We start from the raw sequence: 12,072 nt of genomic DNA on the forward strand, positions 1-12,072 counted from the left end.
GAGGGCAGCAGGCCCATGGGAACACCACCACCTCCACGTTCCCCTCCCAGTCACACACCATCCTGACTTGGAAATATATCGGCCGTTCCTTCATCGTCGCTGGGTCACAATCCTGGAACTCCCTCCCTAACAGCACTGTGGGAGCACCTTCACCACACGGACTGCAGCGGTTCAAGAAGGCGGCTCACCACCACCTTCTCACGGGGCAATTAGGGGATGGGCAATAAATGCCGCCTTGCCAGTGACGCTCACATCCCTTGAATGAATTTGAAAATAAATAAATAGTTTTTTTTTAAAGAATGTCTGTTTATCCATATTTAAAAGGAGTCTCACAGCTTATTTCTTTTATTTTACAAATATCCATACAGATTATCATTTCTGACAGTATATAATTCCCCCCTCCATTCCTCTCCTGAAGAAGCGAACTCTCGCTGGGGCACGGGTTCCACATTCTGTTCCTTCACTGGAGGAGCCATTCCTCGGGTGTGAGAGTAGACAGTGAGTATCGGCCTGCTAGTCTTCCATGGGGACCATCACAGCCAAGTCTGCCTCGCCCAATGGCTGAAGAGGTCACCAAGGCTCCTGAACCCTATCCAGTGACCGCTGCTGGCAGTCCGTAAGGTCAGGGTAGGACAAGATGGGGCAGTAAAGTGATGCCCCCCCCAGTTGAATGTCTGTCAACTTTCTGTGTCAAGCTCTCCACCAGTACCTGTGCAGCCTAGTGAATATAGGAACAGGAGAAAGGCCATTCAGCCCCTCAAGCCTGCTCCGCCATCCAATTAGATCATGGCTGATCTGTACCTCAGCACCATTGACAGCAATAACTTACATTTAAATAGCTTTCACTCCCTCCACCACCGGCGCCCCCTGGCTGCAGTGTGCACCATCTACAAAATGCACTGCAGCAACTCACCAAGGCTTCTTCGGCAGCACCTCCCAAACCCGCGACCTCTACCACCTAGAAGGACAAGGGCAGCAGGTGCATGGGAACACCACCACCTCCAAGTCACACACCATCCTGACTTGGAAATATATCGGCCGTTCCTTCATCGTCGCTGGGTCACAATCCTGGAACTCCCTCCCTAACAGCACTGTGGGAGCACCTTCACCACACGGACTGCAGCGGTTCAAGAAGGCAGCTCACCACCACCACCTTCTCAAGGGGCAATTAGGGGATGGGCAATAAATGCCGGCCTTGCCAACGACGCCCACATCCCGGAACAAAAAAAAACCCTTCTACCTTTGCTCCAGTTCACCCGACAAAAGATTGATCGGGGCCTCATCAGCTCCAATTGAGCATCCACAGGCTGTTGGGGGAGAGAGTTCCAGATTTCTCTCCTAAGTGGCCTAGCTCTAATTTGGCAGATGGAGTATAAAGTTGGAAAGTGTGAGGTCATGCACTTTGGCAGAAAAAACTCAAAGAGCAAGTTATTATTTAAATGGAGAAAGATTGCAAAGTGCCGCAGTACAGCGGGACCTGGGGGTACTTGTGCATGAAACACAAAAGGTTAGTATGCAGGTACAGCAAGTGATCAGGAAGGCCAATGGAATCTTGGCCTTTATTGCAAAGGGGGTGGAGTATAAAAGCAGGGAAGTCTTGTTACAGTTATACAGGGTATTGGTGAGGCCACACCTGGAGTACTACATGCAGGATATACTTGCTTTGGAGGCAGTTCAGAGAAGGTTCACTAGGTTGATTCCGGGGATGAGGGGTTGACTTATGAGGAAAGGTTGAGTAGGTTGGGCCTCTACTCATTGGAATTCAGAAGAATGAGAGGTGATCTTATCGAAACGTGTAAGATTATGAGGGGGCTTGACAAGGTGGATGCAGAGAGGATGTTTCCACTGATGGGGGAGACTAGAACTAGGGGGCATGATCTTAGAATAAGGGGCCGCCCATTTAAAACTGAGATGAGGAGGAATTTCTTCTCTCAGAAGGTTGTGAATCTGTGGAATTTGCTGCCTCAGAGAGCTGTGGAAGCTGGGACATTGAATACATTTAAGACAGAAATAGACAGTTTTTTGAACGATAAGGGGATAAGGGGTTATGGGGAGGGGGCAGGGAAGTGGAGCTGAGTCCATGATCAGCTCAGCCATGATCGTATCGAGGGGCTGTATGGCCTACTCCTGCTCCTATTTCTTATGTTCTTATGATGTCTCCTCAAGATTGATTCCCACCCTCACCCCCCTTCAGAGGAAGTATTTTCTCTGTATTTATCGAATCCTTTAAACACTTCAGGTAAAGGCTGGATGACGTGGGACTGCACGGATATATTCCGACATGGACAACAGTGTTGGGGGTGGAGAACGTGGCCCCGATTTTAACTCCAGGTGGATTCCTCGCTCAGGCCAGAGTTAAAATTCGGAGTGACTCCTACCAACGAATCAGAAGCTACCGGAAGGTCCCAAACTTAACAAATAATGTTCACAACACGGAGGTCTGCGTAAATGCCAACTCTTATTTGCTTCCGATGATTAAAATCCATTTATTATTTACAATATCTTCCACCTTTATCGTTCAGGTTTGTGGTTCCGTGGAGAATAAACGCAGTTAAGAAATACAGAGAAACGAATATTGAGGCATTCCTGTTGGATTGGCTCAATAAACATCCTCGTTATTTAAAGGTGTCTTATAGCTTCGTTTTTCCCTGTTGTTAGAAATAATTTTATTGTAAAGTAATGCAAATTAAATTAAAAATGCACATAATTTTCCCATCAGCATTCCAGTTATATATGTCAAGTTTTATATGTTTCTCTGTTTTTTTTTAATAAAAGATCTTTCCTATTATCTAAGCAGGGTGCATACTCAACTTCAGTTTTGGTCTCCTTATTTAAGGAGGGATATACAGGAGGGGGACGACTTGGAGAAGGGCGATTGGATTGGACGTCACCAAAATCAAGGTCGCTGATTGGAGCGTGGGCAGGTACAGCAGGAGAGGCAGCAAGTTCGGGGCCCAGAAGAGGCGAGGGCCCAGGGGCAGCACGGGCCCAGCCCACACTGCGATATGTGCGCGCACTGGGTCCGTGCAGCAGAGCTGGTCTCCAGTTAGTCCTGGTTAACCCTTGTCACTGGACCAAGACCGAGCTCTGTCAAGCCCGTGAGGTGGCTGGTGTGCAACGGCCACCCCACGTTAAAACAATCCACCCACAGACATCTTCCACCCTTCAACATGTAGTTCGGGATCTGGAATATTAGGTCCCTCATTGAAACACCTGGGAACTCATCCCTTTTTGATGTGGAAGCAAGTCATCCTTGCTTCGAGGAACTGCCCAAGAAGGATACTTGCATTGGAGGCAGTTCAGAGAAGATTCACGAGGTTGATTCCTGAGATGAAGGGGTTGTCTATGAAGAAAGGTTGAGCAGGTTGGGCCGATACTCATTGGAGTTTAGAAGGAATGAGAGGTGATCTTATTGAAACGTGTAAGATTCTGAGGGGGCTGGACAAGGTAGATGCAGAGAGGATGTTTCCTCTCGTAGGGGAATATAGAACTAGGTAGGGGGGGGGGGGGGCATAGTCTCAGAATAAGGGGTCGCCCATTTAAGACGGAGATGAGGAGGAATTTCTTCTCTGAGGGTGGTGAATCTGTGGAATTCTCTGCCCCAGAGAGCTGTGGGGGCTGGGTCATTGAATATATTTAAGGTGGAGATAGACAGATTTTTGAACGATAGCGGAGTTGAGGGTTAAGGGGAGCGGGCGGGGAAGTGGACCCGAGTCCATGATCAGATCAGCCATGATCGTATTAAATGGCGGAGCAGGCTCGAGGGGCCGAATGGCCTTCTCCTGCTCCTATTTCTTATGTTCTTAACCTCGCTGTCTTTCCAAAATAAAAACACTGGAACTAGACATGTGCAACTATTTCCTGTTCGTTGGCAGCAGTCGCGGCCATTAAAATGACGATGTTACTATTTGTACTGCACTTTTTTTTGACAGGCAGGCATCTGGACTAATCAGAAACAAAGGGTGGAGCATGGCGGCCATTTTGGCAGTACAAATATATGCGTCCATACAGTCGGGTCTCAATGATGTCATAGCGCTGCGACATGCCTATGTAAAGAAGGAGCCTGTCCCTGCTGCCCGCTCAGGAGAGCAGGTTAAAATCGTGAACGTTACAATCTTGGTGGTCTTCGGACAGATAAGAGCAAGGGATGCCAGGTTCCTGCTGAGCGAGTTGGGCTAAAATGGCCCTCAATGTTAAGATGAAGGCCCCACTGCAAACATTAGCAATATCATCCCGCAACATTATATAACGCCACACTATCCGTGCTTGCCAGCATCATTTGTAAAACTGCAATGCTTACAGAAAGACTTGCATTTATATAGCGCCTTTCACGACCACCGGACGTCTCAAAAGCGCTTTACAGCCAACGAAGTACTTTTGAAGTGTAGTCACCGTTGTAATGAGGGAAACGCAGCAGCTAATTTGCGCACAGCAAGCTCCCACACACAGCAATGTGATAATGACCGGATAATGTTTTTTTTTGTGTTGATTGAGGGATAAATATTGGCCCCAGGACACCGGGGAGAACTCCCCTGCTCTTCCTCATAATAGTGCCCTGGGATCTTTTACGTCCACCTGGGAGGGCAGACGGGGCCTCGGTTTAACGTCTCATCCGAAAGACGGCACCTCCGACAGTGCAGCGCTCCCTCAGCACTGCACTGGAGTATCAGCCTGGAGCGGGTCTTGAACCCACAACCTTCTGACTCAGAGGCGAGGGCGCTGCCCACTGAGCCACAGCTGACACATCTTCAGGCAATAGACGTCAAATTTGCTTCTCCTGCCTGCAGTGTCCACTGACCAGGTGTGTCTGTCGCCTAGCGCTGAGTGAGATCACTGTCACAAAGGATGAACGGATATATTAGCCACCGGGAGGAAATAGTACAGTGTGTTTCTTTACATGAAGGCTTGCTTTGTTGAGAGACTTGTAGAACAGGATTGTGAGAAAAAATTTTAATTCACCCACTTGAAGGACAGTGCAAAAGGATTAAATCCGTACATTTTATTTCAGCGGAACCACCAGGGCAAAAATACTAAATAATCCTCCTCCACTCACGCCCGAAGGAGGACAAGAATCCGTTGCTCCGTTTAAACCTATTTACATCGATTTCTCAGTACTGGAGCTGGAAGCTGGTGCTATTTACAGTGAGCTGTAGGCTGATCCAGGCCCATTGTTCACAACGGCAAAGAGGTGAAATCCCAACGGATGGCTCACTAGCAACCGGGAGCGGGAAAGGAAATCAGACCCAAGTATTTCACCCAACGGATTGTTGAGTTGTGGAGCGAATCACCAGGGAAGGAGAGTGATGTGGAGAATACAAGTGGGATCAAGAGGGGATTGGGTGCATTTCTGGTGAGTGAAGGGACGGAGGGTTGGGGGTTAGAAGGTGGGAAAATGGGGTTGGAGGATAAGGGGAGAATGCGGGTAGGTGGGATTGGGGAATATGGGGGAGGTGGTGGGAGGGTGTGATCAGGGAATATGGGCAGAAGGTGGCACAACACACACACTTTCTTGGAGAGCTCGATGCACAGAGAGCAGATGCGTGGCCCTTTGCATGACCCCCCCCCCTGCCTCGTTGGTTTTCCCTTAGCCATGTAGTGGGGAGGCCTGTTAAAGTTAAAACAGCCGGTCAGCCCAGTCCGGCCTACTCAGGGCACAACAGGCTCCTGAGGCGAGAGACCCGTGCTGGGGGTTGAGGGGCCTCACAGGTAATGGCACTGGACGATGAGGGTGCAGGGGTGGGGCACAGCGAGCACTGGCAGGATGTTCAGTCACGGGCATCGCCACTGCCAAGCTCCACCTTGTAATCGAGCTCCACCTAGTGGATTACTGATGTAATAACAATAACAGGTCACGTGGTAAGGTCATGTGACAGAGCTCGGTTGAGGAGCCATGTTGTAGTGCGTGTGCTTGTGTAGTGGTGTCCAAAGATATTCACAGATTGGCGGCGAGGATGGGATTGTTGGATACCCTAACTGATATTGTTGTTGGATAATTCTGCCAATCAACAGAGAGACTGCCTCTGCCTGGGCTCCATACTGCACGGTTCCTGAGGGGGACACCGGTTATAGTGGGGAATCCACTGGCTGGCTTCCCCAACAAAACCTCTGGACTTATACTCTCTGGAGTTTAGAAGAATGAGCGGTAATCTCATTGAAACATACAAGATTCAGAGGGGAATTGACAGGGTAGATGCAGGGAGGATGTTTCCCCCGGGCTGGAATATCTAGAACCAGGGGTCACAGTCTCAGGATAAAGGGTCGGTCATTTGGGACTGAGATGAGGAGGAATTTCTTCACTCAGAGGGTGGTGAATCTTTGGAATTCTCTGCCCCAGAGGGCTGTGGGGGCTCAGTCTTTGAGTATATTCAAGGCTGAGAGAGATAGATTGTTAGACTCAAGGGGAATTAAACGGGAAAGTCGAAGATCAGCCAACATCTTATTGAATGTCGGAGCAGGCTCGAGGGGCCATATGGACGACTCCTGCTCCTATTTCTTAAAACCAGTACAGAGGACAACTATGTTCCCCAAGCAGTGTTGCGAGCAAAATTCGACACGGACTGGGGTTCACCCTTAGATCTCCCTGGTGTGTATGTGTGTGTGTGTGTGTGTATGTGTATCTGTGTGTATGTGTGTGTGTGTGTGTGTGTATGTGTATCTATGTGTGAGTATGTGTGAGTATGTGTATCTATGTGTGTATCTATGTGTGTGTATCTATGTGTGTGTATCTATGTGTGAGTATGTGTGTGTGTGTATCTATGTGTGTGTGTATGTGTGTGTGTGTATCTATGTGTGTGTGTGTGATATATATATATATATACCGTATAAACTCGCGTATCATGCGACCCCTAAATTTTCGTCCCCAAAACATGATTTTACCGTATATCTCATGTATCATGCGAGTCACTTTTTTGAGATCGAATACAGACCTTAACATGAAACATCAAGTGGATTCTGCTCTCTCCCCGTACTCTCTCTCCGTGCTCTCCCCCCCCCCCGACCACCGCGACTCTCTCTCCCCCCCCCCCCCCCCCCACGCAACTCTCTCTCCCCCCCCCCGGCGACTTTCTCTCCCCTCCCCCCCCCCCGGCCTCCGCGACTTTCTCTCCCCCCCCCCCCCCCGGCCTCCGCGACTCTCTCTCCCCCCCCCGACCTCCGCGACTCTCTCTCCCCCCCCCGCGACTCTCTCTTCCCCCCCCCCCCCACGCAACTCTCTCTCCCCCCCCCCGCGACTTTCTCTCCCCTCCCCCCCCCCCGGCCTCCGCGACTCTCTCTTCCCCCCCCCCCCCCCCCCCGGCCTCCGCGACTCTCTCTCCCCCCCCCGACCTCCGCGACTCTCTCTCCCCCCCCCGCGACTCTCTCTTTCCCCCCCCCCCCCCCCGGCCTCCGCGACTCTCTCTCCCCCCCCGACCTCCGCGACTCTCTCTCCCCCCCCCCCCCCCGCGACTCTCTCTCCCCCCCCCCCGACTCTCTCTCCCCCCCCCCCCCCCCGCGACTCTCTCTCCCCCCCCACCTCCACGAATCTCTCTCCCCCCCGACCTCCACGAATCTCTCTGCCCCTGAAGAGAAGAATTTCAGCAGGAGTCAAATGGATTTTTTTTTGCATTGGGAGGATGTAGTTAGTGGTGTGCTGCAGGAACTCGGCTTGTTTTCCACATAAACTAATGATTTGGTCATGAGTATCGAGGAACGAATATCAACCAGGGATATTCGATTTACAACCATCATGGAGAGTGAGAGGAGAAACCAAGAGAAATGTCTTTACATAGAGGATTGTTGGAGCATGCTGAGATTCAGCGTGGATACGGTCTGCTTAACAGCCTAACAGCCTAATCTTGGCCAGCACTTCACACCCGCAAATTTTGTATCTCGCATATCATGCGATCCCCCAAATTTAGGTTACAATTTAGGTCTTCAAAAGTCGCATGATACGCGAGTATATACGGTATATGTATATGTGTGTGTGTGTATGTATATATGTGTGTGTGTGTGTGTGTATCTGTGTGTGTCTATGTGTGTGTGTGTGTATCTGTGTGTGTGTGTGTGTGTATGTGTGTATCTGTGTGTGTATGTATGTGTGTATCTATGTGTGTGTGTGTGTATCTGTGTGTGTGTGTGTGTGTATGTGTATCTATGTGTGTGTGTGTATCTATGTGTGTGTGTGTATCTATGTGTGTGTGTGTGTGTATATATGTGTGTATCTATGTGTCTGTATCTATGTGTGTGTGTGTGTATCTATGTGTGTGTGTGAGTGTGTATCTATGTGTGTGTGTGTGTGTATATATGTGTGTGTGTGTGTGTATATATGTGTGTATGTGTGTATCTATGTGTGTGTGTGTGTGTGTGTATTGTATCTGTGTGTGTATGTGTGTATCTATGTGTGTATCTATGTGTGTGTGTGTGTATATATATGTGTGTATGTGTGTATCTGTGTGTGTGTGTGTATCTATGTGTGTGTGTGTATCTATGTGTGTGTGTGTGTGTGCGCAGTGTGCCGTGAGCTCCATTTACTGAGATGAGCTCCATTTAATGTTTGTGTTCAGCCACCCACATTCCTTGCAAGAGGTTAGCGCACATTGCTGCTTTGCCATATCGCGGACACAAAAGTCCCGGCTCTGTCGCCGGGCACTGAATCGCAGATGGTGGGTAGAATGAGTTCAGTAGAAGAGTGCGTAAGCGAAGAGTCGAAGGATCCCGGGGGCTTCTGGGAGGAGGAGTCATCACTCACCCCCGACAGTCACTGAACCGTGCTCCCAGACCCCCTTGTTTCCCCCAGTTGCAACGTCGACGCACCGTCAATAGAACAGGAACTGTGCTCGAAGGCCCACTCAACGGGCAGCACTGGGCCAAGGTGTCATTTGCCGAGAGGTGCCTTGTTCTGGGAGTGTTTGTAGCCCGGGCCTCTCCAACGCTGGCCAGTGATCTGTCCTCCAGCAATGGCGGCGGGCAAGAAATGGTTGCCACGGTCACCGGCATCCTGGGAAGAGTCTACAAGATGACAGCCAGGGATGCTCAAGTGGCACCAGGTCTTCAGTGGGCACTTCTGCCACCCTGAGGCATGCGGGTGCCCTCCTATCACATAACTAAAAAGCATGGCGGGAATTTTGCTTAATATAAAAAAGGAATGTCTTGCGTACATCGAGTTTTCCCGCACAGCACCGTTCCTTTGGTGCCGGGTATACACCGGATTGAACCAACTCGACACCAGAACGTCCCCCTCTCCTCTCCTCTCCTCTGGGCGGGGGCCACCGCGGTCTCGGTGGGGCGGAGGTTCAGAGGGCCTGGGAGGTTGTCCACACGCAGCGAGTCCAGGCCTGGGGGTGTGTGGGGGGAGGGGGGGGTGCGTGAGGATTCTCACATGTGCCTCTTCATGTGAAGAGCCAGGTGGTCGGATCTGGAGAACGCCCGCTCACACATCTGGCACTGGAAGGGGCGATGACCCGTGTGCTTGCGGTAGTGACGGGTCAGTTCGTCGGAGCGGGCAAACTTCCAGCCACAGCCTTCCCAGGTACAGTGATACGGCTTCTCACCTGCAACGAGAAACGCACAACTAGTGATACACACAAAGGGTGGTAGAGACATGGACCAGGTACAGTAGCCCCCTCAAGTCGCTGGAGAAACACCACCAACGATGTCTCCGCAAGATCTTGCAAGTCCCCTGGGAGGACCGACGCACCAACGTTAGCGTCCTCGACCAGGCCAACATCCCCAGCATCGAAGCACTGACCACACTCGATCAGATCCCTTGGGCGGGCCACATTGTCCGCATGCCTGACACGAGACTCCCAAAGCAAGCGCTCTACTCGGAACTCCTTCACGGCAAACGAGCCAAAGGTGGGCAGAGGAAACGTTACAAGGGACACCCTCAAAGCCTCCCTGATAAAGTGCGACATCCCCACTGACACCTGGGAGTCCCTGGGCCAAAGACCACTCTAAATGAAGGAAGTGCATCCGGGAGGGCACTGAGCACCTCGAGTATCGTCGCCGAGAGCATGCAGAAATCAAGCGCAGGCAGCGGAAGGAGCGTGCGGCAAACCAGTCCCACCCACCCCTTCCCTCAACCACTATCTGCCCCACCTGTGACAGAGACTGTGGTTCTCGTATTGGACTGTTCAGCCACCTAAGGACTCAATTTAAGAGTGGAAGCAAGTCTTCCTCGATTCCGAGGGACTGCCTATGATGATGATGATGATGATGGTAGAAGTTTGCAAACTCTGTCCCGGAGACATACGTGATGCTGGGTCAATTGTTAATTTTAAATCAGAGATCATTGACTTTTTTTAACCGAAGGTTATGAAGGGATATGGGGCAAAGGCGGGTATATGGAGTTAGGACGCACATCTCATTGAATTGCGGAACAGGCCCGATGGGCTCAATGGGCTCCTCCTGTTCCCATGTTTACCACACATGGGTTGCTATGACAACGAGAGGTCAGAGTTGTTGCATCGGCCGCTTAGGACAACCTGACGCCTTCACTGAACGAGGGCACGAAAATCCAGAGGTCATCCGATAGGCTGGTGCCAATGGTGAGACTTGAACCATTTAGTGCTCATGCCGCGGGAAAAAGATTTGCATTTATATAGCGCCTTTCACAACCACCGGACGTCCCAAAGCGCTTTACAGCCAATAAAGTACTTTTGGAGTGTAGTCACTGTTGTAATGTGGGAAACGCGGCAGCCAATTAGCACACAGCAAGCTCCCACAAACAGCAATGTGATAATGACCCAGATAATCTGTTTTTAGTGATGTTGACTGAGGGATAAGTATTGGCCCCAGGACACCGGGGATAAATCTTTGTGCTCAAGTTCCTAGAGTGGGACTTTCTTTTCTTTTTAATCTGGGCTGACACTCCCAGTGCAGTGCTGAGGGAGCGCCGCACTGTCGGAGGTGCCGTCTTTCAGATGAGACCCCATCTGCTCTCTCAGGTGGATGTAAAAGATCCCACGGCACGATTTCAAAGAAGAGCAGGGGAGTTCTCCCCGGTGTCCTGGGGCCAATATTTATCCCTCAGCCAACATCATAGATTATCTGGTCATTATATCATTGCTGTTTGTGGGAGCTTGCTGTGCGCAAATTGGCAGCGGATTTTCCCACATTACAACAATGACTACACTCCAAAAGTTCTTCATTGGCTGTAAAGGGTTTTGGGACGTCCTGAGGTACTGAAAGGCGTGATATGATCAGGATGCCCCGTGTATATGTGGGTCCTGCATCCCGCGGTAAGGCGGGGTTGTATATAAGCAAAATCACGCTTCCCATCACGTGGGCAAAACGCATCTCCTTTAAACGGAGTCTACCGTCAGTGTGTTCTCATGTTTTAGATGGACGTCAACGATTCCACAGCACCGTGTGCAGCAGGGTAGGGAGCTCTCCCATTTATATAGCTTCTTTAACGTAGTAAAACATCCCAGGGCGCTTCACAGAAGTGTTATCAAATATAATTTGGTGCCGAGCCACAAAGGGAGCTATCAGGCCAGATGATCAAACAAATGATCAAAGAGGACATTGTAATGTATTTGCTTCATGGGTTCTTTGTTTAAGAATTCATAGCAACACATTGCTAATAAACCAACTAGTACTTAATAGCAAAGGTTTAACAATCACACGACACATTACCAGTTCATCCACCAGGCTCACAACCACCTGCCTCATCGTGGATCCCCCAAACCCAACTGGCCGGGGTTTTATTGAGTCTTGTGAACATCATGTGACTGGCGAAGCCACTCCCAACTCAACAGCTCTACAACTATTTTGGTGAGAACGTAAAATCAAGTACCCCCTTTTGGCACGGGCACTAGCACCCACAAATTACCAATTTAAACCTTAAATCAAATTAAAATTCGGTTGCCGGGGGTGATGATGCACTCCAGTCCCTCCGGCGCCCACCTCCACGAATGTACCGGTGGACACTGCGTGCTCCATCTCCAGGGACACCCTGGCTCGGATGTAACCGCGGGAGAGAGGCAGGCAGTCGGGCTGAACGACCCCCTCGACCGCCCGCTGCCTGGACCGGCTGATGGCCCCCTTGGCCGTGCCCAGGAGCAGTCCTACGAGGAGGCCTTCCGACCTGCCCAC

The 12,072-nt window shown here is 50.5% G+C and overlaps 1 protein-coding gene across 3 annotated transcripts in view; it reads right to left on the bottom strand.

Moving 5' to 3' along the window:
- Nucleotides 1-7,733: 7,733 nt before the first annotated feature.
- LOC139237804 (Krueppel-like factor 1) overlaps nucleotides 7,734-12,072 on the bottom strand; it is a 132,803-nt gene continuing 128,464 nt past the window's right edge. For all 3 annotated transcript variants that reach the window (XM_070867023.1, XM_070867021.1, XM_070867022.1), the window contains one exon: nucleotides 7,734-9,527. In XM_070867023.1, coding sequence (XP_070723124.1) covers nucleotides 9,352-9,527 — 176 coding nt within the window. In that variant the 3' untranslated portion in view covers nucleotides 7,734-9,351. The remainder of the gene's footprint in view (nucleotides 9,528-12,072) is intronic.

This window comes from Pristiophorus japonicus, chromosome 24, assembly GCF_044704955.1.
Source record: "Pristiophorus japonicus isolate sPriJap1 chromosome 24, sPriJap1.hap1, whole genome shotgun sequence".
Classification (NCBI taxonomy): domain Eukaryota; kingdom Metazoa; phylum Chordata; class Chondrichthyes; family Pristiophoridae; genus Pristiophorus; species Pristiophorus japonicus.